Genomic DNA, 27,216 nt, shown 5'->3' with positions numbered 1-27,216 from the left:
CGGACTATCCAGTCTTGCAAAGGACTTTGCAGTTCGAGTTACACTCCTCACCACCAGATGGGTGAGGACTGGCTGTAAATACCCTTTCTCTATAGCATCATAATTGAATCCTTGCTCACGGGGGCCATCTCCTTGACAGCCTGTGCCTTTGGCCTGGGCAGGCACAGGAGGAAAGCTGGGGTGTACACTCTCCCCTCCTCCCTGGGGCTGCTGAAGACCCCAGCCCCCTCAGGCTCTTCCCCATCCCTAGGTTGAAAGATCTGTTCTACCGCTCCAGTAACCTTCAGTACTTCAAGCGGCTCATTCAGATCCCTCAGCTGCCCGAGGTAAGTATCCCCAACCACACCCTGGGAGCTGCTGAGTCCAGGATACTCTTAGAGACTGGCAGGCTTGGCCAGTGACAGACTTCCAGCATATGTCTTCCCTCTTCAGAACCCACCCAACTTCCTCCGGGCCTCTGCCCTGTCAGAACACATCAGCCCTGTGGTGGTAATCCCAGCCGAGGCCTCGTCCCCTGACAGCGAGCCAGTCTTGGAAAAGGATGACCTCATGGACATGGATGCCTCCCAGCAGGTGAGGACCACTTGGGAGAGGAACTTGGCTCTTCCCATTGCCCGCACGTGCAGGGGAAAGGATGGGAGGGGCTCTGGCCAAGCCTTCTTGGCTCTAAGCAGGGTCAGCTGCCTTCTAACCCAGGCTCTAACCTAGACTGAGCACCCTGCCCCGTGGTCCCTAGGAGCGCCGTAAATGGATCTGAACCAGATTAAGAAAGAGTCCTTTCTTACATGTCACTCATTTGACCCCCACTCAGAATTCTCTGGCCCTCTAACTTTGTTCTCAATCCTTTTTGGTCACCACAGAATTTATTTGACAACAAGTTTGATGACATCTTTGGCAGCTCGTTCAGCAGTGATCCCTTCAATTTCAACAGTCAGAATGGTGTGAACAAGGATGAGAAGTGAGTCCAAGCTGGGTTAATACAAACGCAGCAGAAACTAAGTTAGGCCGTGATCTGACTTGCCATACCTCACCAAAGAGGAATTCTTAATGATGCTTGGGCTTCTTAGAGAAATGTCTTGACCCTCAAATATTAGCCCATTTGATCCCCAAATGATGCTGAAATAACAGTGGACCCATAGATATTAGATTAGTATCTGGAAATACTGATAGTCTCAGAGTAAAATTTATGAACTTTAAAAGAATTGTCCCCAGATTAACACCAGCATTTAACTCCCCCAATCTCCCAGCTTGTGTTTAGAAGGAGAGGGGTAGGAACACAGTGGAAGCATGCTTGTTCTCCTTCTGTTCCCAGGGATCACTTAATTGATCAGTTGTACCGAGAGATCAGTGGGCTGAAGGCACAGCTGGAAAACATGAAGACTGAGGTAAAAGTGGGCTCTGATCTGCTTCTGGGCTTTTCCATCAGAACAGATTTTAATTAAATTAGCTTCACATTGCCCTGCCTGGTGTGGCTCGGTTGGAGTGTCGTCCTATAACTGAAAGGTTGTGGGTTCAGTTCCCGCTCAGGGCACATATCTGGGTTGTGGGTTCAATTTCCGGTCTGGGTGCATACAGGAGTCAACCAATCAATGTTTCTGTCTCACGTCAATGTTCCTCTCCCACCCTTCCTCTCTCCCATTCTCCCTTTCCGAAAGCAAGGAAAAAATGTCCTTGGGTGAGGATTAAAAAAAAATCGCTTCACATAGATACTTGTTGGACCACATTTTAAGGGGGATTAATTAGTAGAAATGCCAAAGCCAGAGGATCTGGTCTTTCTGTGGTCTCAATTGTAATGCATTTCTATTGCATTTGCTTTGAGAATGGCATTGAAGCCAAGCTCCAGTGTCCCTCAGAAATAACCGTGGTCACCTACCAGCTCTGAAGCTGTGATGAGAAAGACCTATATACTCACATGGTGATAAGAAGGCTTGATCCCTAACTCTGATGGCTGTTTGCAGTGTCTGATGCTGTACATGCCTGGCCCCTCACACCCAGAGCTGGTCAGAGGCTTTACTCCCTGGGACAGATGAACCTTCCTGATTCCAGCTCATCCATCGCTCTCCCGAGCCACTCTGACAGGACCAGAATTCCCCCACCGTCATCCCCTGTTGTTGCTGATTGGATGGCTTGTAATGACCTGAGGGCTCAACATCCATGAGGCTCTGGGAGTAGGCTGGTTAGGAAAACCTAGGTGTTTGTTTGGTCAGTGCTAGAAACAGGATGGGACCTGCTTCTCCACCCAGCACACCTGGCGACCCACAGCAGCATGGCGATCAGCCATATTACTAAGTCCTTCCCACAGAGCCAGCGAGCTGTCCTGCAGCTGAAGGGCCGCATTAACGAGCTGGAGGCTGAGCTGGCCGAGCAGCAGCACCTGCGGCAGCAGGCGGCCGATGAGAGTGAGTTCCTACGGGCGGAGCTGGATGAGCTGAAGAAGAAGCGAGAAGACACAGAGAAGGCGCAGCGGAGCCTGACAGAGATAGAAAGTGAGAGGCTGGTGGGGGAGGGAGTGAGGGTGTGGGTCACGGAGATCAGTCAGGATGGAGGAGGCTGGGTGGCAGAGTCCCACTCAGCCTTGCATCTGTCCAGAGGAGCTGTCAGCAGTGCCAGCTCTCGTCACCAGTCAGAGGGCGACTGGAGTCCAGCAGGTAGGGCCCCTGTGTGAAGCACTGCTGAGAACACAGCAATGGGGACGACAGAAGGTGACGGGGGCTCCTGACCCAGGAGGCTGGCTCTCCGAAGGAGAGAGAGCCCAGGAAATAGCTTGACTTAAAGCCAAGAGCGCAGATAAAATAAATGCATATGTGAAAATGCTCAGGACACAGGAACTGGTGCAGTGGTTCGAGTCAGGTGAATTCTTTTTTAAAGAAGGCTTCCCCAAGGAGTTTCAGTAGGGTTTTTGAGGGAAAAGAGGTGTATACATTTATGAAAAGAAAGGAGGGTCTTTTAGGGATTCTGGTTTATTGGAAGAGGGGTGGAGGGTCCCAACCAGGTAGGCTTTTCACCTTGGTCCTTGGCCACAGGGAAAGCCCAGGCCAATGAGCAGCGGTACAGCAAGCTCAAGGAGAAGTACAGTGAGCTGGTGCAGAACCACGCGGACCTGCTGCGGAAGGTAGGACCCTCAATCTGCCTCTCGCCACATGCAGGCCCCACACCACAGGGCAGAGAGCATCTCGGGCTTCGTGAATTCTCCAGGTCCAGAGCCCCCACCAGTCTCCAGTGGGTCACCACCATTTCTTGGGAACCTCAGCTTTTCAGGCTCCCTCGCCTCTCATGTCTTGAGCTCCACCTTAGATGCTAGCCCCATGTGCATTATCCCCCATCTTTATTAGTTCTTTCACTACTTCAGAGTTGAGTATCTGCAGATGACAGCTTTCTTCTGGCTTCCCTCTGGGTAGGACAGTGATTTCTGTGTCCAGCCCTAGGGCACTCACGGCCTGAATGCTGTCATTTGTTATAGAAGGAAGATGTCCTTTAAGCCTGAGATGAGCCACCAATGCTCTTCTCTTACAGAATGCAGAAGTGACTAAACAGGTGTCTGTGGCCAGACAAGCCCAGGTAGATTTGGAACGAGAGAAAAAAGAGCTAGAGGATTCCTACCAGCGCATAAGTGAGCAGGCCCAGCGGAAGGTGAGTGGGAGGGAGGCAAACGTGGGAAATGAGGGAGGGGTCCATCTGAGTTGGAGGCGGGCCTCCATCCAAAGCCTTGTCTTCCGCTCCACGGGCAGCTGGCTCTGTGGGTTGGAGCCCTGTGAGGGTGCTGTGAGAGGCCGCACAGAGTAGGTCGTGATTTCTGAGGCATACGGGGTTAGAAGTGACTGCATTTCATCAGCAAAGGCTTTCCTGGGGCAAGTCTTGACGAGAGTTAGAAGTAAAAGCACGTAGATGTCAGAGAGAGGAACGAGCATTTACATGGAGTGGCAGCCAGAGGAACACCCGTGAGTCGGGGCGGGGTTGACCAGCCGGTCGCTTTGGAGTGAGCCTTGTCGGATGGATAGACCTGGATGCCTTACACGTCAGGTTGTGGCTTTTGCACTTTCTGTGACCCAGAGTAAAAAATACATCTAATGGAAATAAAAGTTTCACAAAGAAATACTTTTCCTTACTATGTGAATGCATTGGGATATTTTATTTTGCAGTTTCGTTTTTTTTTTTTTTAATGTTATCTGTGAATTTTACCAACCTCTCTTTGAAAAATACCACTCAGAAATCAAATAAGGGGAATATTTCTAGATGGCAAGATTTGGCAGTGTGCCAGGGTTGGGACGCGTGAATTAAAGATCCATTTCTACTTTAATGAGTATTGTGGGCTTAAGCATGGCACTCAGGAAATGTCCTAAAATTTCCCCCTTGACATTCCGCTTACTCAGAAGAAAATTTTTGTGCACACCTCCTTCTCCCCCTGCCCCTTTAGCTGAGGTAGAATTTGGGTACAAAAGAGAACACAAATCTCATTGATAGGTCAGGGGTTTTTTTTTTACACATGTTTATCCCTTGTACCCACCACCCAGATCAGGGTGCTCCTGTTTTCCTCCCCTTTCAGACTCAAGAACAGACGGAAGTACTAGAGAACTTGAAGCAAGAACTTGCCACCAACAAGCAGGAGCTCCAGATTGCCCAAGGCAGCCTGGAAACCTGTGCCCAGGTGAGCGCCACCTTCTTCACTTCCCTTCCTTATTCCCCCACCCCGCTCTGGCTGCTGTATCGCTGTCACCGAGCCTCTGTCACCATCCAGCATATGGTCAGCCTGGTCCCATCTGTGATCAGTGTGTACTCAGGGGAATCCAAGTGACAGGTTAAAGAGATAGGACCTTCTGTCCCTTGTTGGCCTAGTGGTGGGTTTGGACTTCTGGGAAGGGGCCAGTTTAGTTCCTCCCAGCAACTCCCTCTTCCCATGCGGTCACGATTGCAGGCAGAAAAAAAATGGGTGACTCAGATTGCTGAGCTGGAGAAGGAGCGGGACAGCTTGGCGAATGCCGTGGCTCGTGGAGAAGAGGAAGTCTCTACCCTTCGGGGACAGCTGCAACACACCCAGCTGCAACTGTCCAGCACACAGGCAAGTAAGACACCCTCGGGCCGACCAAGCCCGACCTCTCACCCATGGCATCAGCGGTGGGCTCATGGAGGCCAGGGGCTGTGAGAGGGTTTAGGGCCTCCTGCCTGATTTCAAAGGCATCTAAGCCAGCATGCCCTGATCACCCAGAGCAGATGAGGGAAAGAGGAGCTCTCCTTTTTTGTAGGAAAAAGGGCTGCACTTAGCACTCTCTCCCCAAGATTGGGGGATGGGTTGCAGTGGTCCATCCCCATAGCTTTCTGTGCTCAGTGGCTCACACCTCAGACAAAGCAAGAACTTGAGCTAAGATGCCAGAACTCCCAGCTGTGTCACAGGTGGATGCTGCCCAAAGGCTGTTAGGGGGACTGTGGCAGACTCTCACCTCCCTGGACCATTTCTAGGAATCTATGTGCCAGCTCGCAAAGGACCAACGAAAGACACTTCTAGCAGAGTCAAGGAAGGCTGCGGAGCAGGTGATACAAGAGGCCCTGCGGCAGCTTGAGGAGCCCACTCTCATCAGCTGTGCCGGCTCTGCAGGTACTCTTCCCAGCTTGCAGGCCCCAAGGCCTGTTGACATTACATCTCATGGGACACTGAACTCAGGGGTTCTCAGCCCAGCTGCATGTGCTAATTGCCTGGGGGGCCTGGGCAGTAGTATTTTCTAAAGCTTCCAGGTGCCATACGGACTGCTTTAGCCATGGGTCACACTAATCAATGCCTGCTGGGAGCTGAGCCTTCACAACAAGTCTGAAGGCCAGCAGGAGGAGGACCAGACAGTCCTGTGTCTAAGGAGAGAAATGTGCTCTGAGTCAAGGGAGGGTCGCTCATGAACTTCAAGTCAGCCCGGGAGGCATCATAAGCATGGAGGGGTGGAAACAGTAAAAATGCCCACATAGTCATCAGTGTAACCAGGGGCCCACTTGGCAGGTACCAGAGTCCTAAGAGCATGAGAGCAGAGCAGCGGCCCAAGTCAGAGAAGCCCTCTGAGTCAGAGGGGAGGGCCCCCGTGCACAGTAGGTGGAAGAGCACCCAGGCCCAGGGCATTTGTGAAATCATAGTGATGAGCAGATCTCATTCGCAAGCAGAGAAGACACGTTGGCAAAGTAACGAGAGGTTCCACCGAAGGATGGGCAGATGGGAAGAGACAGCTGACGGGTGACTTTTATGGTCAAATAGAAAGGTCACGATGTGGTGACATCTACAGCAAGAACGGTTCTATCTTACTCAACAGAGAACCCGTCTGTAAGGATGCACAACAGTATACATGAAGCAGCACACGGAGGGAATGCCAGGAAATGGGGCCACTGTGGGCAGATTCTGGGAAGAGATGTGATGAGCTAGCTTTTGAAGGAAGAGGAAAGACATGAACCAATGGAGAGGAAGAAAAATGGGGAGTAATAATAAAAATAGCTGACATTGCTTTCTCTGTGCCAAGTGCTATTCTAAGCACTTCACATGGCTTGGCGCAGCAAGTCCTCACAAAGCTGCCAGAGGTGTTACTGTTATTTTTGTTTTTAGGCGAGGAAGCAGGCACAGACGGCATGAGATCCCAGCCAGTAGTGGCAGAGCCAGGAGCCTCACCTAGGCGTGTGACCAGAGAGCCCATGCTGGAACTCCTGTGTGACACCGCCTCCACGGCCCTGTGCTCGGGGGCACAGCAGAGGGAATGGCTGTTGTGTGCAGCACAATTAGCCTAATGGGAGGCAAGGCTCTGGGCTCCAGATTAATGGGAGTCTAGGGGCCTTGAGAAACTTAACAGGAAAGTCTGGATTTGATACAATGGGCAGCAGTGAGAAGTGAGGTGCAAAACCTAGGGGGGCAGTGTGGTTGCCCTGGTTCTTGTCTGAAGACCAGGTAGGCTCAGAAGCACAACTTTTGAAGCTACAATAAGAGAATCACGTACTAGTGTAACCAAGGAGCTTTCCTTCCTTCCTCCTCCTTAGGGCAGCTCCCATAGGGCTGGAGCCACGTACTAGGTAGGCTCATTCGTCGGGTGACTAAACTGACAGGGATGAAGCAAGCTACAACAACTCTGGCTTTGACTTTGCCCTGTTTTTTCTATCACAGATCACCTTCTTTCCACTGTCAAGTATGTTTCCAGCTGTATTGAGCAACTGGAAAAATGCTGGAGCCAGTATCTGGTCCGCCCAGAAGGTAAGAAAGGCAAAGGATAGGGTCTGTCCCCAGTGATGGCCGGGCAGGGTTCAGAAATGCGTGGATGTGAAACCTGGGTTCCCGAGCATCCAGTAAGGAGCGAGCACAACTTGTAAAGTGGGGAGGGCGGACACGTGAAAGTGATACTCCTCCAGCAGGACTGAGAAACTCTCCTTTAAATTCTTGGCAGATATCAGTGGGCTTCTGCACTCCGTAACCCTCCTTGCCCGCTTGACCAGTGACACCATTGTTCACGGTGGCACCACCTGCCTTAGAGCCCCACCAGAGGCTGCCGATGGTGAGTACCGGGGTGGGGGGGGGGGGAGAATGCCCTCTGCTCCCCCAGCATTCAGAAAAGCCGGGGAAGCAGAGGGCATTTAAAAGCCCCTATTGCTTTGCATCGCCAGCACTGACCGAGGCCTGTAAGCAGTATGGCAAGGAAACCCTCATCTATCTGGCTTTCCTGGAGGGAGAAGGAACCCTTGAGAGTGTCAACAGCACAGCTATGAAGAGCTGCCTCAGCAAGATCAGGGCCATTGGCGAGGTATTATCAGCATCATCACTGGGGGAAGTCATTGTTGATCTTGGGTGTGAGCGCCTGTGATTTGCCAGGAAGTAGTAATGATTTAAGCCAGTTCTTTCTGCACTTTAAACTTGATTCTAGAAAATAAGAGAGCTGAAAAATCTGACCTCCCTGCATGACAGTCCCGTTACATTTAATTCATTGGCTGTTAATTAAGAATTTGCTGTGTGGAGAAAAAAAAAAAAGAATTTACTGTGTGGCCGTCATTATGCGAGGCAAGATCAAAGAAGAATAAGCGTAGTTTTTCTGTTTTCAAGGGTTTTTATGTGATTGGGCAGGTGATGCCTGAAACGGATACAGTGGTGTATTTATTTATTCACTCGGTAAAGATGCAGTGAATGTGTCCTGCATACTGGGAATTGTGCCAGGTGAAGTCATAAAGGGACAAATGCGACATGGCTCTATTAGAAGGGAAAATAAAGACAGGAACCATTTCTATACCATGTGATGAGAAGTGAAATAGAGATCTATTTTAAGAGTACAATACAAAGCAGCATTTAATTAACTCCTGAAGTGCGTGGTGATGAGTTGAGGGAAGGAGGAGATCAGGACCGGAGTCCAGACGCTCATCATCCCTCATTCAAGCTCGTAAGCCAGCCTGCTGCTTGGCGTCTCTGCCTCTGGCCTCCTTTTCCTCTGCTCTCTTCCAGAAACGGAGACCTGATTATGATTCCTCTTGTTTGATAACAAGAATCACATTATGTAATGTGATGTGCAAGGACCTTCAGAGCCTGGCCCTTAGTCACCTTTCTGGGCTCCTCTTGCACCCTCCCTTCACCTTGCACTTGGCGGCTGGCCCTGCAATGTGCCTGTTTTCCCCCAGTGAGTCCTCGGAGGTAGAGCCCCTACCTTCTTCATGCTGTATCCCTGGTCCCTGGCATAATACCTGGCAGGTGGTTAGCACTCCACAAATGTTGAATTGATGAAATGTGCACACAGAGAGCAAACCAGGTACAAAGATGGGTCAGCAGGGGAGGAAGGTTCATGCTGGGAGAAGTGGGCAATGAGGTGCAGGCCCTGGAAGGTCTGAATAGAGGAAGACTGGACAGTGGTGAATTGCTAACCTCCCTTTCGCAGGGTGGCATAATCATGGTGATAGTTCTGCCTTATTAAATTGGCATGGCAGCCTAGGCAGCATTGACACAGTGTGCCTTTTGTTGGAGATAAAGCATCTTCCCCAATACAGTGCAGAACCGAGAAACCACTATGTACGTGCAAAGTACTCAGGACACCACGAAGGGACACAAATGAAATCAATGAAAGCAAAGCAAAGTGTTAGAGATCATAAGCAGGTTTCCTTCCTGGCACTAGGGGTTACCAGATATTTAGAGGCTCTTCCCAGAATATGACATGAAAAGTGCTGAATAAAATTTGGAAAATGTTTTTAATTGAACCTGAACTGGCTAAAGACTGAGGACCCTAGAAGATGGTGGCGTAGGCAGACAGGGCTCGCCTCCTTCCACAACCACATGAAAATTGCAACTAAAACATAATCAAACAACCAGCACTCAGAACCGTCAGAAATCAAGTTGAATGGAAGTCTGACAACTACAGGATTAAAGAAATCACATCCATCCAGACTGGTCAGACTGGTAGGAGGGGCGGAGACGTGGCCCGGGTAAAAATTCAGGAGCGATATTTATCAACAATTGAGTGTAAAAATCAAACTAAGCAAATAAGAAGAACAGAGACAGAATTGTGGGTACGGAGAGTGTTTTAGTGGTTGCCAGGTGGGGTACGTGGGAATGGATGAAGAGGTGAGGGGATTAAGAAGTAGAGATAGGTAGTTACAGAATAGCCATGGGGGGGGGTGTAAAGTACAGCACAGGAAATGGAGAAGCCAAAGAACTTTTACACATGACCCATGGACATGAACAGTGGTGGGGAGATTGCCTGAGGGAGTGGGAGGGTGCTGGGTGGAGGGGGGCAAAGGGGGAAAAATTGAGACAACTGTAATAGCAATAAAATAGAATTAAAAGGATAAAAACTGATACTCAAAATCAGAAACCAAAAGAATACCAGAGCCAGTGTTCGTCCATCTCCGGTGTCCTAGAGTTTGGATTTAAGGGGCCACACACACAGAGGAGAATAAGAAACAAAAGCTCAGTCTAAGTAGGATTAGCGATTGGAACGGGGAGCCTCCCTCCCCAAAAAGGAAGTCTAAAGCAAATGGGGGAAAAATCCTGCCCTACAGGGAAGATCTCATCTTAACCTTGACAAGTTGAGACAGCAAACACGGCTACCTAGAGAATTCCTTTCCATGGGTTCAGGTTCACATCTCATACTTACCTGTGTGGCCTAAAAAACTCCAAACAGAAAATTTAAGCTTAAAGCCCAAGGTTGTTAGGGGCCCAGATACCTGGCAGAAACAGATCCCAGTTGTCTGAAGGAGTACACTTGGATTCTAAACCTCAAAGAAGTTTCATAGTCCCCAGGACTACAAGTTCACAATAACTGTTTGACACATTAAAGAACTTTTTAAAAGCTATTATAAGTGTGACAGGGAATAAGAGTTTCAAACATAACCAGATAGGTTTGAAAAGCAACCATGGGACTTCTAGAAATGAAAAATATATATAATCATTGAAAGTAATAACTTTAGCCCTGGCTGGTGTGGCTCAGTGGATAGAGCACCGGCCTGTGAACCAAAGGGTCGCAGGTTCAATTCCCAGTCAGGGCACATGCCTGGGTTTCAGGCCAGGTCCCCAGTAGGGGGCGCGTGAGAGGCAACCACACACTGGTGTTTCTCTCCCTCTCTTTCTCCCTCCCTTTCCCTCTCTAAAAATAAATAAATAAAATCTTTTAAAAATAAAAGGTAATAACTTTAAGATATACAGAGTCAATAGTGGGTTAAAACAAAACTGAAGAAAGAATCAGTGAACTGGATGATAGAACTGAAGGAGTTGCACAGACTGTGGCGCAGATTTCATGAGTTGGGATGCAGAGGTTACAGACAGAATGTTGGACCCCCGGTAACACATCGTTAGTTCAACGCGTTAAAGACTTTCCTCCTACAACTTGCTTCTTCCAACGTTCTGTATGCGAGAGTCATCCATGCAGATATATTCACTTGTACTGCTCTGTTCTGTTGGGTGCGAGAGTCTCTCCAGAGTTTGTATATCTAGGATGCAAATGGCTATGACACAGGATGACTCTCACACAGAACGCTGAGTGCAGAAGCAAGTCATAGAAAATATATACAGTGTGGTTCCTTTTAATAAAGACCAAAACGTGCAAAGTTAACACTGTATTGTTTAAGGATGCATTCTTACGGAGTTTTAAAAAAAAAAAAAAGACATTGTAAGCATTCTCCCGAATTCTGTGTTTACCTTGGTGTGAGGAGTCGGGAGGAAGGGGAATGGAATCAGGGCAGGATGCAAAGGAGATTTCAAAGTTACTAATAATGTTTCTTAAGCTATGCCTTAAGTTGGGTAACATGGGTCATTTTCTTATTCTTTAAGTCATTTGCACCTATTTTATACACTTGTATTTATAACACATAATGTTTTAAAACAATCATGGGCCATTAGACCTGAGTTCCAATCCCTGCTTCGCCATTTCTTAGCAGTGTAACTGTTGTGTTCAAAGCATTTGATCTCTGAGCCTGGGCTTCCCGTTGTACAGCAGGAGTAGGCACGGCCTCACCTGATTGCTGTGGGAAGTTACATAAGGGGCAGGCTGTCCACTGGGAAGACATTGTCTACATTTGAAGAGGTTTTTAAAACATCCCAAGCAGCGCACACAGTCAGCACAGCGCAGCTGTGGGGTTAGTGTCCAAGCAGCAGCAACTGAACAACGGCCTTGCGGGGTTAAGCAAGGTCGGCCTTCCGGAACAAGGTGGGCTCTGAGTGGAGGTAGAGGGGGTGGAGCATGCAGCTCCAGAGTTCACATAGTAGAGAGTTCCAGACGAGGCCCATTAGGGATGTCCCTCTATGGCTTGCAGAAGTGGGTTATGTGGTGGGGATCCTCCTACCTTCTGCCATCGTGTGGGGATTACGGGTCTGCCACAGGAGAAAAGAGAGGAGGTCAAAGGATCGTTTCAGCCCTCCCGATCTGTTCACAGGAGCTCCTGCCCAGGGGCCTGGACATCAAACAGGAGGAGCTAGGAGACCTGGTGGACAAGGAGATGGCTGCCACTTCAGCTGCCATTGAAACTGCTACAGCCAGAATAGAGGTATGGAAGTGTCCAAAGATCTAAAGCGATGCCCTTGCGGCTACCCTTTGGCAACGTTTCCTGTGGGATGTATCTTAGTTGTTCGTTAAGGCTTCAGAGGCCCCCTATACAAACCAACCAGAACCCGAACTCACCAGGATATCTGAGGGACAGGAAATGAGGAAGTCCTCACCAAGGGAAGGTGAGCAGTTTTCTCGAGGATCTCAAGTTTGGTGTCAGGCCGTCCTGCATTCGCGTTCCGGACTGACTGACCGCTTACTAACTGTGTGCCTTCCGATCAGTTACACTAGCCTCGCTAAGATTCAGATCTCATTTCGACAGTAAAAGCACCTACCTCAGAGGGGTGGTGTAAGAATTAAATGAGATAACGCACATCTCGCCGTGGCCAGTGTGGCTCAGTTGGTTGGAATGATGCCCCATAAACCAAAAGGTTGCGGGTTCAGTCCATAGTTGGGGCACACATTAGAAGCAACCAATCGATGTTTTTCTCTCTCACATTGATATTTCTCTCTCTCCCCTCACCCTTCCCTCTCTAAAATCAATAAACATGTCCTTGGATGAGGATTAAAAAAGAGAGATAATGCCCATCTCTCTCAGTGCTAGGCACTCAGTAAATCAATGATAGTGCTTGTCTCAGGGAAAAGCTGAGTGGGCACCTATGGACAGGTCACGCTCCTTTGATGAAGGACTCAGGCTATCCGCCTTGGTGTGAGGACCTGCCTCCTGGACCTGGTAGCCGCTGCCCCTCCTGACATGGTGTCTTAGCTCAGAGTTCTGTGCACATCAGCCTGGGGGCCAGGATGCCAGGACGCTGACAGTAGAGCCAGCCCACTGCAGCTGCCTCCCACTGAGTAGATCAAAGTGTAGATGTTTTCCCCGATTCTTGCGAGGATGTGGATGGGCCCTTCTAGATTTGGGTATTGGAGTGTAGTAGGACAGCAGTGGTTCTCATACCTGTGACATGTTAAGAAACCTTGCTTCTTTTTAACAGGAAATGCTCAGCAAATCTCGAGCGGGAGACACAGGAGTCAAATTGGAGGTGAACGAAAGGTCAGTCTGAACAACACGGTGGCACGTAGGTGGTCAGGATCCGCCTTGCCTGCACTGGATTATACTAATTAGAGTAGAACGTTGGCAGCCACGGGGAAAGTTGAGTCTATGTAATTGTCAGTAACAGTATTAGTGATGGTGATAGTATCGCTGTTGCATTATAGGGGGAAAAAAACGCAAGAATCCTCACTTAGTTCTTCCTTATGAAGAAGATCCACAATCAATTGTCCTTGCTCATCTATCTGCCTTTCCTTCGGAGCTTCACCTGGGGAGCATTCCCTGCCTTATTTGCCATTCCAAGTTTGCCTGTGTTTAGGAATGAAAGAGAACAGTTTTCTTCATTGTAGGTCTCTGCACTGTATCCCTCACCTTTTTTTTAATCTTTTTTTTTTTTTTTTGCAGGATTCTTGGATCTTGTACCAGTCTAATGCAAGCTATTCAGGTCCTGATAGTGGCCTCGAAGGACCTCCAGAGGGAGATAGTGGAAAGCGGCCGGGTAAGCGCGGGTGAGGGCGCATGGACAGGGAGGACAGAACAGACATTAGTTACAGATTCCCAGATTCCCAGCTCACTGAGAGGCTAAGTCTGCACATTATACCCATCCACACTCAGTGAGATGTACGCTGCCGTCTCACCCTGTGTGTCCTTCTGAGGGCGCACCTGCCACCCCGTGGATGTCAGCAGACATTATGGGAAGAAGCTGGAACACTGCCAAGTCGCCAGAGCGCAGCCAGCCCCAGCTTCTGGCTACCGGCTCATTAACCCGGGCAGACACCACTGGAGCCTGCTGTGGAAGCCCAGGGTGCGTTGCAAGCCTGGGCCGGACCTGAGAGCTTTTGAAAACTAGGCAGATTGGACGACAAACCTGGCACTAAAGCTCACGGGGGGCTCTGCTGTGTCCCTTTGCAGCAGCAGCCAACTCGCAGTGGTTCACAGACTCTGCCTCCGTCTCGTGCTGACTTCAGCGCTTTGATTTTCTCACTCCTTCATGGGCATTGTTGCCATCTTGTTTTTTCTCGCATCCCTGGTGCAGCTGCAACTCAAGAGGCAAAGGTCTACAGACAGTTTATGGGCCTGAAAACAATCATATAAAGAACGAAGCTATATCTGCTTTGGTGGTGCTTTTTATCAGTCTAAGAGGTGATGTTTTGGGTCCCCAAAATAGAACGAGGGACTGAGCAAGGAGTATCTGCAGATTCTCAGACTATCAGACACTTTCAAAGGGCATAAGGACAACTTTAAAACCCAAGTAGAAATAGTTTATTAAAATTATTCACTGTATACTCTATTCTTTTGGCAAATCATGGAGAGCAGCTAGACTCTACTGGGATTGTTACTTATAAGTGCATGTTTTATACATATATGAAATATATGTGTTATTTTTATAACATGTAAACACACACACACAAAGTGTGGAAATATAATAGAAATGCTATGAGTTTGGGAGTCAGAAGAGCCTAGGGTTTACTTCCATTTCCTGCATGACCTTGGGAAAAGTATTTTTGCTTCTCAGAATCTTACTTTTCTCATCTGTAAAATGGGAATAATAATGCTTGCCTTTCAGAGTGACTGTGAAGATACATATGAGGAGATATATACACACACACATACACGCACACACTCACACATATGTATATTTACATACATACACGTGTGTGTATGCATCTGGCACACAGTAGGCACTCCATAGAAAGGTACCTATTATTATTTCTCACTTCCCTAGGGCACAGCATCCCCTAAAGAGTTTTATGCCAAGAATTCTCGGTGGACAGAAGGACTCATCTCAGCCTCCAAAGCTGTGGGCTGGGGCGCCACTGTCATGGTGTGAGTGTCTTTCGGTCCCCGTGCTCCTCGCCCCCACCCCCATTCCACTGATCCACCCCGGAGAATACTAAGGGGAAAAAATATCGCCCCTAGGAACGCACTGTTGATAAAGTTTAAAAGGGACCCTGGGTCTCCTGGGGCAGCACAGGCTCTCTATGCTCCCTGGCTGACAGTGTGACAGGGTGGTCTAGAGGTGGGATCATAAGGGGTTGCAGCTCTGACTTCAACAGTGACAAAGTCCATCTTGTCCTTTCCTGTCAGTGACGCAGCCGATCTTGTGGTACAAGGCAAAGGGAAGTTCGAGGAGCTGATGGTGTGTTCCCATGAAATTGCTGCTAGCACAGCCCAGCTTGTGGCTGCATCCAAGGTAGGACCCGTGTCAGACTCCCTGGGATACTACAAGGCCTGGCTAGGTTATAGAGATAGTTGGACTAGGGAGCTGGCTCCAGGAACAGATGGTTTATCCACGGCCCAGTAGGTTGGGTCCCAAATTACAATTCTGACTCTCAAGGGTCCCCTACCACCTCCCCCTGAAAGCCTTTCATCTGTCAGCAACAAGCCCTTCTACCCAGCCTACCACATATTCTCCTCTTGGCTCTCCTCACTTGGTTGCAAGTGGCCTTTGAGGGTCCCAACAGTGCCAGCCTCTGATAAGCAATCGCAGCACTCCAGGAGCTCTCAAATACGGAAGGAGTCAGAGCAGCGGGCGCAGGGCTTCCACGGCCAGCGTTGGCCTCTCCTCAAGAGTCTCCAGATTTGAACCATTGCCCCAACTGATCCTAATGCAAAGCTTGTCACCAAAATCCTTCTGTGAATTTTAGAGTATCCCGGGGAGTGTTCTCTTATCATCCTTATTTATTTTTATCCCAAATCGGTTTTCACAATGGGAGCACTTCATCAAAATACCTGATAAAGCTAGAGTCTGAAGCCATCGAGCAAGCAAATAAGCCAGGGGTCATCTTTTAGAGTAAAGATGTGCCAGGAGTTGACCCCACAGGCCGCCGTCCCTGAGAAGTTGATTGGTAACCGCAGTGGACCCACGTCCAGTTGTCCAGAACCATCAATCCGGCTCCGATTCAGTCCTTGCCACCACTCTGTCGTGTGAACCTAACATGCTTGGTTCTGGCAGGTGAAAGCTGACAAGGACAGCCCAAACCTGGCCCAGCTGCAGCAAGCCTCTCGCGGGGTGAACCAGGCCACTGCTGCGGTCGTGGCCTCGACCATTTCTGGCAAATCACAGATTGAGGAAACAGGTAGCCTTTCAGAAGCAATACTTTTTTTTTATCCATCCGATTTAGCTGTTCTTTACATTCTCCATGATCCTAATTTCCCACAGTTCTGTTTTCAAACTCTTTTTTCATCTTTTTGCATAAATACTTATTTTCTCATAAGAAGGGACACTGCACAAGCATGCTGTTCATGTCACTGTAGCGACACACCTTTAGGTAGATTTTCCATTTATCCATTTCCCTGAATTCAAAGAAATGCGTCTACGGGCCTGGCTGTCTGGTGGGGAGGGTGGAGGATGGGAGTTCTGACCCTGGTCACCCTGGCACTGCGTCTTTCTTCCTGTCCGTCCCTTGCAATGGGCACACACGTGCTTGTAAATGGCAAACCAAGCATTTCAGTAGAGTGTTGGCTTTGGCCACCTCCCCGGCAGGAGTCAGCCTAGGGTATTATCTGATAAGAATTTCTCACTTCCGTCTGGGCAGACAACATGGACTTCTCAAGCATGACGCTGACCCAGATCAAACGCCAGGAGATGGACTCCCAGGTACGAACGCCATCTCTAAGTCTAGCCAGTTTTATGACTTATGATGTCAACCCCAAATATTATTCCTGTGGTGAGAAGCCAGTGAGAGAGAGACTTGGGGGGAAATGAACTCAGATGGACCTTTTAGCCCAAGAATAAATGGTGCTGGAAGAGGCAGTGGACGTGAAGAGGGGTGATTAGTAGCGATCAGAATCTTAACTCTTGCCCACTAGTCTTGGCCTTGTGTCCCCAAACCTGACATCCTTCTCCTCGAATTACTAGTCATCAGTCCTGGGGTAAAGTCCAGATTAAAACTATTAAAGTCTATGGATGGGTCCCGAAGGAGGTATCTTTATGGAAAGTCATGTGGCCAAATTTCTGTGTAAACACTGAAAAAACTGAGCTCAAGCCTGAGTCTCCTCTACCTATACTCTTGTTTAGTGGTCTCAACTAATCCCTCTTGACTTTAAATACCACCTGTGTGCTGATAAACACCAAATTCTTCTCCCCAGCCTAGATCTCCTTGAGCTCTATACTTGTCCAACCGCTGACATGATAACCTCCATTTGGTGCTCAGGAAGCATCTCAAACTTAATATCCAAAACAGGTCTCTTGGTTTCCTTCGTCCCCAAACATGTCCCCTTCCCTATCTATATGGTTTTCTCTATCTCAGTAAATGGCATCACCACCACCCACCTGAGTGCTGAGCCCCAAACCTGGGAGTCATCCTTGGTTCCTCTTTCCCTCACCCTCTACACCCAATGCACCAGAAAGTCTTAGCAACTCAAAATCTCCAAACGATAGCCTTGACTAACCTTCCCAGTATTTTCCACCTCCCTAACCTAGTCTAAGCCTCCATTGTCTCTCTTCTGAGCTACTGCAACAGCAACTTACCTATAATGTATGTGCGTCTGTCTTTCATGATAACCTTGCAGTGGGGCGGGTGGGATGGTGGTTGGGAGACAGAGCAGTGTTGCTGAGACAGGTGGGGCCGTGAGTTGATGGTGGAACCAGGTGGGAGGCACGTGATGGGCTTCGTTGTACCAGTCTCCGCCCTTCTGTATTTGTTTCACATTTCCCATAATAAAAAGGTTTTTTTTCTCCCCGCCCCCCCCAATAATAAAAAATTTAAAAACAAAAAAAAGGAACCATCTAACTGGCTCTACTGATATCCACTTTTGCCCCTCTTCAGTTCACTCATTCTCTACATATTTTAAAAACATAAGTGACAGCATGTCACTTCCCCGCTTTAAATCTTCCAATGGCTTCTCGTGGTACTTAGAGTACCATCCAAGTTTCTGACCCTGGCCCGTGTGGGCCGGGGTAGAATGATCCTCACCTGCTTTTTCAACGTCATCTCATGACCCTCTCCCGCTCTCACGCGTCAGTCAGCCACACAGGATTCTTCCTGTTCTCACACACCCCGAGCCCATTCCTGCCTTAGAGTCCGCTTCCTCAGCTGGAGTGTTGTTCCCCAGTTCTCCACGGCCATTTAGGTTTCAGCTCCAAAGTTATTTCATTTTCTGACCATCTTTAGTACTCATCCCATCACCTTGTGTCATTTTCTTGATGATCTGACCTTTTCTTGTTTGTTAGTTTGTCTCTTCCCCCTACAAGGTAAGCAGGGACCCCGTCCGTATATGCATCACTGTCTTCAGTGCCTACAACAAGGTCTGGGTTGCATGATGGGTGCTCAGCAAATACTTCTTGAATAATAACTAAAATTAGTGAGTATGGACAGCCAAAAGCAACTCACCTTTAGAGAGGTTGTGCCTGTATAATAATAACCCCAAGTTGCACCAACCCCTCAGAGACACCAGAACCATCATATTTGGTTCCTGTCTGAACTTCCAGGGAAATGGGCTTGAAGGGTTATGACTAGGTAAGCCAAACACTGGAGTTGTTTTTAGATGGTGATTTATCAGAGGAATTTGAGATAAGCCCTACTCCCTTTCAGGCATTTGGACTACAAAGCATCATTCATTTCTAGTAGCGGGTCCTGGTGAGAAGGGAGATGGAACGGAGGAATGAGTGAGAGGGTAGAGAAATCAGAGCGGAGACGAGGTTGGAATAATATGGAAGAAAACTGGGACACAGAGAAAAGGGAATAAGTCAAAATAAGACAGTTCTCAGATTGCTGCTCAAAAGAAAATTCCACTTTCCCCACAGGTTAGAGTTCTGGAACTAGAAAATGAACTGCAGAAGGAGCGTCAAAAACTGGGTGAGCTTCGAAAAAAGCACTACGAGCTGGCTGGTGTGGCGGAGGGCTGGGAAGAAGGTAAGCCTCTCTGAGGACCCGCACTAGCCCACAGCAAAGGGGGGTGCTGTGTGGGGAGGGCTTTCCCCTTGAATGTAACAGAATGAGGGGCCCTTTGGTCAATGACTTCCTACTTCTCTGTACTCACAGAGCACGTTTTCAGTTACAAATAACCTCTAAGCCCCCAACTGGGATAAATTGTGAATCGAAAGCTTTTGTTGTCACCTTTCAAGACCTTAACGTTGACCAGTGGAGTGTTCACCCACCACCGTTCCCTTCTGGGTTCAGTAAGCCTGGTTTACCCCCCAGGAGTTTAGTGTCTGGCCAGCCGGGAGTTGAACAGGGAATGAATGAATCATTGTCAGTGAAGGTCCAGCAGCCAGGGGCAAGTTAATCACAAGGCTCTGACTGTCTAGACCTAGCGATGGGCAGCAACGGCCAAAGATAGGAAGGGTCAGGAGCTGGGAATGGATGGAGCGAGTCATGTTCGGCCCACCAGCCCAGGGACCCTCCATTGCTCAGACTCTGAGTGCTGCTTTTCCGCATGTCCAAAGTGACCGACTTGATCACAACCAAGACTGCCCATTCTCGTCAGGCTGGGCTGGCTCTCGTGTATCCCAGTCGTTCCTGGACATGTTACTTAGGGACGAGGTGGTTGTGATTATCATGTTCTTTAGAGCCCAACATGGTGGCAGTTTGGGCTAGCTGAATGTGTGCGTGCGGAAAGAGCTGTGAAACATGAATGGTTGTTACTATCTTTTAGGAACAGAAGCATCTCCACCTGCACTGCAAGAAGTGGCAACCGAAAAAGAATAGAGCCGCGCTGACGCCCCACACGTCACAGTGTAAATCTTGGTTGGCCCTTTATGCGTGCGTTATTCCCCAGCCACAGACTGAACCCCTGGAGTCGCAGCAGCAGCCACACCGCTCCCATTGTCCAGTGCTCAGGACCTGCATGGCCTTCCACAGTGACGCCCTTTGTGTCGGAACCCATGATCTGTGTGCTTTCCCCGCCTCCCTGACGTTCAGAGAGGACGGGAACAGAGCCACCCCCACAGAGAGGACCTTCCTCCCAGTCCTGCCTGCTGTTTTAGCCTTAAACAGTCAGTGTCCTTGTCCAAGGGGCTGCGGTGGCTGTGGTTGAGAGCCTGCAGAGGGAAGGTCTTATGCATTTTCTTTTCTGTTTTCTTCTCAGTCTTTTCAGTTTCATCACTTGCACAAACTTGTGAGCATCAGAGGGCTGATGGATTCCAAACCAGGACACTACCCTGAGTCTGTGCAGAGTCAGAAGGACAGGAGGAGTGTCCTGGCTGAGAATGCCAAGGCAGTGCTCCCCCTCTTTGGGCAGTTCCATGGATTCCCACTGCTGCTTATGGTGATTGGTTGGGTTTTGGGTTTTCTTTTTTCAAGTTTCGCTCACATAGCCACCTCTCCCAAAGGGAACACCTCTGAGGCTCTGAGCTCCCAGGAGCCCCTGACCACAGCTGTTAACAGCGATGGTGCTGCTCAGGCTCTACCTTGGTGCTCCCATCAGCCTCCACGCTGAGTATCCTCCTGAGTGTGGGTCAGCCGAGGCCACTCCCCAGGGTTGGGCAGAGCTGCTGAGCCACAGCTTTCCTCCAAAGGCAGAAGTGGAGGGAGTGCCTTTCCTTCCCAAAGCTGGAGCCCAGCCGAAAGCCTCTGCCCACCGTCACAAATGAAAAGGCCACAGAAAGAGGGAAAGGAAGGGTGCCCACGGCCGGGGTCTTCAGGAGACGCCTTTCTTGGGAACTCCTTGTGACCAGGCTAGAAAACCTTATCACATGCTTGAATGGAGCTGGTGAGAATAGCCACACCTCTTCCCCCAGAATGAATTTTCCTTGGCACCTCCCTTAAGACCCAGGCAGGGCCCCAAGAGGGAGCTTGTGAGGGGTTTTCAATTCCTTTCTCTAAATGTCTGCCTGCCTTTGGTATCCTCTTGAATCTGAAGAAGCTAGTTCCGTGTTCTACCTAATGACAGACCCAGAAGATCAGGCAAACTTGCTCCCAGTAGGAAAGAGCCCTGTGCTTGGCTAGGTTCCTTTAATATTTATTACTAACCTCCGTTAAGCAGCAGCAGCAGCTGCCGCCTACAAAAAGACACTTGGAGCAACCAGGATTTCGGGTGTGACTATGTAACGAGGCTTGTATTGCTGCCCCATATATCAGTCTTCAAGAATCGGAAATGAGGCCAAGATGCCATCCCAATTTGTCGCCAGTTTGGATCATGAAGCAAGCAAGGTTCCTCAGAGTTTCTGGGGCAGGGAAGATAAAAGGCGGACCGTGGCTCTGTTCCTTTCCAGCCACATGTCCCAGGCCCTCACTGCCCTGGGGACAGGACGAGGGCATGTTAATACTCTCATGGAGACAGGCAGCCTGGCAGCACTCCTCCACCTCCAGATGGACCCCAGCATTCAAGTGACCTTTCGATCTTGGACAAACAATGTCTTCCTTATCTGTAGCAACTCATAGGTAGCAGCCAACGAGCACTTCCCAGGACCTGTCCCAAAGGAACATTGTCAATGTGGCTATGTGACAGGTTGTGAGACTCCTGTTTGATCACTGTGAATCAACACCCTCCCTCTTCCCTAAACACTCCCCCCCACCCCAGACTCCATCTCTGCGTTCTCTAAGTAAGGCACTCAAAACACTGTCTCCCTGTAGCTCAGATTATGAGGCTCAGATGTGTGATGTCCACCCTAGGCTAAAGAGGGGTCAGTAGAAACTGAGCACGCTCATGTTTAGCTCTGCTTGGTACTCAGCGCTTTCCCATCCGGAGCTCAGAAGGAGTGGGGTGTGGCATCCCGGGCCCACTTGTGCCAATTAATCCAATCAGTATGTTCTCAGTGTGGATCAATATTTCCAAAGGTGGCTGGTCCTCATTTCCAGAATCTCATCCATTCAAACAGCTGTGCTCCAGGTCACCAGTAGGGGGAAATAGTAGTATACTGGGCCAGATTAGGACTCTTTGCAAATCACTCCCTCTTAAAAAGAAGCCACAGTAATTTTTAAAATCTTCATGGGCTTAGCCAGTAATGAAGCCATTAAGAAAGCACTTGAAAAGGAGCACAGGCTCAATCAGTCTCACATGAGGCGGTACCTGTCACGTAATTACTTCCACCGTCGCTCAGGTTCGAAGCTAGCCCATTCTCTAGCCAAAATCAAATCGCCCTATCTTGGCTCTTCTAAGAATGAGTGTGATAGACCTTGATGAAAACAGAAATCATATCCTAAGGCTAAAAGTGAACCTCACAGCCTTTTAAATTAGTCACTGAGCAGCATCAGTGACTGGAGTCTCGGGGGTTATGATGAGAGAGGACAGCAGCTAAAAAGTGGCTTAGGATTGACCAGAGGTTGAAATGCAACCGCGTCCGTTATTTAATTTCGTCATACGGTGCTCTAATACCTCTAGAATAAGGATGTGTGTGTACATAATAAGGAAAAAAATAGAAAAGACCTGCTTTTCTGAGATTATTTTATATCTGAACAAAGAGTTTAAATTAGACTATAATTGAAATTGGTCCCTAGGATCCCACCTAAGTATGAGTCCCCATCCCTGTGGCTGGAAGAACAAAACGTCCAGAGCATTCTTGGAAGTGTCTGAGATGTCGAATCAGACACCGAGTACCATGGGGTCACAGGTGCGTGTTTTTTCGGTCAGGTTGCTATGCTTTGGCCTCACTAAGGAGGAGCTGGTTCTGAGCTTGCACCCAGGAAGTGCTTGCTTATTGCCACCTCCTTAGTCTAGAGCAGCAATTTTTCAACCGGTATGCTGTAAGAAATTTTAAAACAGGCAATATCTGACTAGTCTGGGGCATTGACCCCTTTTCCCTTATTGTCATATTAAATGACAACAGCCAACGCAGCAGTAGCTGATTGGTGTGAACGCCTCTCTTGAGCCATAAATAGAGTTACATCCTATTGGTCACATCACGTGATAAGGTTGCATCTTTAATTCTTGGTACCGGAAATCCTTATATACAAGTGTAGGCACCGCATCTGATTTTTTAAAGTCACTTTGGAGCAAAAAGGGTAGGTAATTACTTTTTGGGGGGTTGGGGGTAAATCAAAATTATACCTATTTTTTTGTCAGATGAGCAAAAAATCTATTTTTTGGTGTGCCGCAGAATTTTAGTAGCTTATGTGTGCCACGAGATGAAAAAGGTTGAAAATCGCTGGTCTAGAGGGGTCCTCTGGCTCCACTTAACCTGGTCTTGAATTACTAGAAAGTTCTTGCTACCTTCTGCCACCTTTCCAAACCTCTGGAAATCCCTCTGCCAACGGAAGCCTTCACTGCTGGCATTGGCCTTCAACCAGATCAGCTTTGCCCTCTCCCTCTGCCATCCTCCATCCTCCAGAGACCACACTGCCTGCAGTCTGTGTAGACCACCACCACCACCACCACCACAGGCCTGCCGGCCCTCCGCACGGCAGACTGGCAAGCTGCCTGCTGCTCAGGTCCGTGGTCTCCCAGGTCCAGACCAAACAAGGATCAGCAACCCACAGTGGTGGCCCAGCCTTTCACCCCAGGAGCCAAAGCAACATGAAACAACTGGTTAGATGCCATTGGGTTCGATTCTGAGAGTAGATCATTTCCAGACATGTATTTCAGGTGACCCTCAACTACCTCAGGTTTGAAGGCCCTAAATTAAGCTGATTACTCATAGGGACAAACCGAGGGGGTTCAGGTAAATCTTGGTGATAACACAATTGTCTCTAACTCTTAACTCTTTCACACTTAGATTTGCAGGGATGGGATTGGGCTTGTTTTTCTTTTCTGTTTTTAACCTTTCTCCCAATTTTCCATTAGAATAGTTCTTATAAATGAATTTCATTTTTCACCGAGTGCCTACCTTCCCAGGGCAGGTAGCCACTGGCTTTTGTTCCCTTCCAACGATACTTTTATTATTGTATTAAGACCTTTCTTTGTACAAAACATTGCATCTGTGTTTTCAATTTTTCAAATAAATATTTCAACCTGGCAGTGGAGAGTAGCAGTGATAACTGACCGAACAGAGTGGTGTGAAGGTCCAGGGGTCATTAAGTCAACCTAAGCTCTGCATCTCTGGGACTCTGTCCGCGACAGCATTTTCTGAAGCACTGGACTCCTGTTGCATGTCCTTGGCTGTTGTAGAGAAACCGTAGGTTGCACCATCCTCTGTACACTCTCCTCTCCCTGAAAATGATCAAAGCGCCAGAGTGGTCAGTGCTGTAATTATCTAGAAGACCAGGCTTCGGCATAAAACCTGGCGTCTTAGGCCATGGATGTGCCCTCCTCCACCTTTAAGATGTAAAAGTAAACTGCTGCCTTAACATTGGATGGGGCAAATTTTGCTCAGCGACAGAAGCTGCCAATCATGAGAAGATTCGGAGGGAGCGGATGGACTGGGGCTGGTTGTCCCTGGCAGGACTGTGCAACCTTATGCTTGCCAGTATGTTAAGCCGAGGGGACCTACAGGGAAGGAGGGGTGGGGGGAAGACCTGGGGTTGGTAAGCAGAGAATGATGCATGTAATTAGAAGCCATTGAGTATACAGAGGTCAAAGAATCCAGGGGGAAAAAAGAAAATAGTGTTGAAATCACCCAGTAGGGAAGATGATGGGGATGAATATAGAAGATGGGGGAACACTTGCCTACGGCTGGGCTTTTGTCACCATAGCAGAATGCAAAGGTGAGCCTGCTCCATTTGAAGAATCACGGACAGACTGGGCACCTACAGCCGTCTCGCAGATCAAGTGTGAATCTGAAAGCCTAGAAAGCCAGAAGGGACCGCCCTGAGCACATGGGGCTCCAGGCTTTGAGGTGTCTGGGGCGTGGGTCTGGCCTGGGCCAGCAGTGCCTTTCTCCCAGATGTACGCCAGTTCTCAGAGCCCCCCTGCACCTGTGCATGGCCTTGACCAGTTGCCCCAGAGGCTGGTGCTCATGCCTGAGTGGTCTTCCTGGGGTCCTGGGGCTTGCTCCGCAGTTCTAGAAAGGCAGCCTGGCTAGCTGATCACTCTGGCTATTTATTATAAGGAGTCTTGAAATCAGGCCACCAACATGATACATGCCATAAAAAAGGAGTTTGGAAGGGTCCAAATTTATTTGGGGTCTAGGGGTGGCCCCGCCAAAGTAAAAGGGAATAAAGGGTTGAAATGGGCGAGTGGGAAGATAGCCTAGATGAAATCTAGGCCAAGGGCACATATAAGAAGCATACTATGCACTGTTGTGATTTAAAGCCAGTGAGTTTCAATCCTGCTCACCATGGTTGTCCTCAGTCTTAAACGCATTGCCCCAGTGTACAGTACAGGCCTTAAAACTGTGGAGTGAATGAATGCTCTTTTTACAATGCATTCTTAGTTGTACATACATTTTGCATCCCTTCATTGTGCAGGCACTGACATTTTCAAAGATGAAGACTCCTCAAAAGTTGCACTCCTGTATTCACGATTTGTTATCAAGTGTCTGCTTTTATCAGGCACTGGAAATACAGACAGGATTCTGTACTTGTAGAGCTTACAGGCTGTTGAAGGAAACAATTAGGATAATCAGATAATCACAAAAACAAGTGTGTAACTGATTGGAGTAAGTGCAAGAAAGGAACAGCAGAGCGTCTGAGCAGGTAAGGAGGGTCAGAGGAAAGCTTTCTTGATGTGGTGGCTGAACTGAGATTAAGAAACAGGGCGTGAAGAGGTTGACTAGGCTCTGATGGGTCAGTAAAGGGACCGCAAGGCCAAAGTGCTGCATGGTGAGTCTGGGCAAAGAGGCAGGAGCAGCTCATGCAAATGTGGCAAAGTTGATGGGCTTTAGGCAACGGGGTGTCAAAATCATAATTACATTTTGAAAAGACCGTTCCAATGCAGCGCAGAGAACAGATGAGAGTGGAGCAAGAGTCGATGGGAAATCCGGTGAGGCTAAGAAGCTTTCGTTTTGTTCCACAGAGTAGCAAGCTATTGACGGGTCTTAAGTGGGAGGACAGGTCACCTCTCATCCTCACCTCCTGTGTTCACTAGTCAGCCCAGCCAACTGAAAACACTTTATTTTTTTGCAGACTGACACATTGTCACCCCACAAGATCTTCCCCAGTCCCCCTCAGTTCCTCCTTTAACTCTGCGTTTCACCTGCAGTCCAATAAGTCTGCGTCAGGCCATCTCATGGGGCACCCGGGCTCTGTAACCCTTCCTCCTCCATCCATGTGCACCACGGTCCCTTTCGGAGCCAAAACCGAGCCTAAATGTGGCTGACGGCACAGCAATACTGTTTCTAGAGAAAGGGTTACGTTTCTAAGTTAAATACCAAAGTCCTTGGAAGCATCTCGGACTGTCCTTCGAGACCTCTGCGGAACTCTCCATGTCTCCTAGTTAATTACATTTTGTCCTTGCACGACCAACATTCACAATTTTGAAAACTAAACTGTATTCAATTTCTTTTGAAAAGACGAATATTACACAACAGGTATGTCCTCTTGAGTCATGCCAACTCAGCAAACATTGCTGAGTTCTTACTGTACACAAGAGACTGGGAAAGAGAAAAATAAGCAAGATACAGTCCCTTCTTGAAGGATCTTCCATGCCTGGAAGGAAGACAGACACATATATTAATTAATAAGTGAAGTATACACAAGAAGGGATTGAAACACTATTTCAAGAAATCTAGCAGTATTCAAGGGAAGGAGAGAAATCAAGCAATAACTTCAGAAAGCAATGGCATCAAGGGAAGCAGAAGACGTAACAATGCTTCGAGGCTAAAAAGAAGTCAGAGGAGGTAGGAATTGAAGTATGACAGAAATGAGAGGTATGCTGAAGCAGATTCCTTGAGGTGCAAATTCATTCATTCCTCCCACCAGTTCTTACTCAACATTTACTGTGTTTAAGGCACAGGGATACAGTGCCAGGGACACTGTATCCTTCTAGAGTGGGTAGTCCGGTGGCGCAACTGACACTGAACGAGTGCAAGGCATGACCCAAAGGGTGCAGGCAAAGGAGGACATGGCAAGGGAACTAGCGCATTCAAGGAGGCCGGGTCACCTCTCATCCTCACCTCCTGTGTTCACCAGTCAGACCGTGAGGAAATGGCCTGGAGGCTAAAACCTGAAGAATAAGTAGCAATTGGCAGGGGGAAGAGCTAGGTGAAGAATAGACAGTCATGCCTTGGTACCTGTTGGCTTCAGAACTCATCAAACCCACTTAGCGCTTGCTCAGGACCTGTTGCATTTGCTAGAACTTGCATGAGTCACAACACCGCCCCACAAGAGAGAATTCTTCATCATTTGGTACTCGTCGGTTTTGGCACTGGTCACAAGTGCCGGGGACGCATTAACAACGAGCACCAAGGTACCACTGAACTTCAGGCAATGTTAATAGCAATGAGAG

General features: G+C 48.6%; 1 protein-coding gene across 3 annotated transcripts in view; it reads left to right on the top strand.

Annotated features, from left to right (window-relative positions):
* HIP1 (huntingtin interacting protein 1) overlaps positions 1-23,848 on the top strand; it is a 146,318-nt gene extending 122,470 nt beyond the window's left edge. For 2 of the 3 annotated variants that reach the window (XM_024571427.4, XM_045204439.2), the window contains exons 10-31: positions 251-326; positions 433-573; positions 861-958; positions 1,313-1,385; positions 2,303-2,486; positions 3,024-3,112; positions 3,514-3,630; positions 4,544-4,645; positions 4,913-5,056; positions 5,455-5,590; positions 7,121-7,207; positions 7,398-7,505; positions 7,615-7,751; positions 11,854-11,964; positions 12,956-13,014; positions 13,417-13,510; positions 14,738-14,838; positions 15,100-15,205; positions 15,968-16,091; positions 16,551-16,612; positions 18,761-18,869; positions 19,612-23,848. In XM_024571427.4, coding sequence (XP_024427195.2) covers positions 251-326; positions 433-573; positions 861-958; positions 1,313-1,385; positions 2,303-2,486; positions 3,024-3,112; positions 3,514-3,630; positions 4,544-4,645; positions 4,913-5,056; positions 5,455-5,590; positions 7,121-7,207; positions 7,398-7,505; positions 7,615-7,751; positions 11,854-11,964; positions 12,956-13,014; positions 13,417-13,510; positions 14,738-14,838; positions 15,100-15,205; positions 15,968-16,091; positions 16,551-16,612; positions 18,761-18,869; positions 19,612-19,664 — 2,311 coding nt within the window. In that variant the 3' untranslated portion in view covers positions 19,665-23,848. The remainder of the gene's footprint in view (positions 1-250; positions 327-432; positions 574-860; positions 959-1,312; positions 1,386-2,302; positions 2,487-3,023; positions 3,113-3,513; positions 3,631-4,543; positions 4,646-4,912; positions 5,057-5,454; positions 5,591-7,120; positions 7,208-7,397; positions 7,506-7,614; positions 7,752-11,853; positions 11,965-12,955; positions 13,015-13,416; positions 13,511-14,737; positions 14,839-15,099; positions 15,206-15,967; positions 16,092-16,550; positions 16,613-18,760; positions 18,870-19,611) is intronic. The other variant, XM_024571428.4, reaches the window with a different exon arrangement.
* The last annotated feature ends 3,368 nt before the right edge of the window (positions 23,849-27,216 follow it).

The sequence above is a fragment of the Desmodus rotundus genome, chromosome 1 (genome assembly GCF_022682495.2).
Source record: "Desmodus rotundus isolate HL8 chromosome 1, HLdesRot8A.1, whole genome shotgun sequence".
NCBI lineage: Eukaryota > Metazoa > Chordata > Mammalia > Chiroptera > Phyllostomidae > Desmodus > Desmodus rotundus.
Note: the sequence above shows the minus strand (reverse complement) of the source record. Positions and strands in the feature narration are given on the sequence as shown.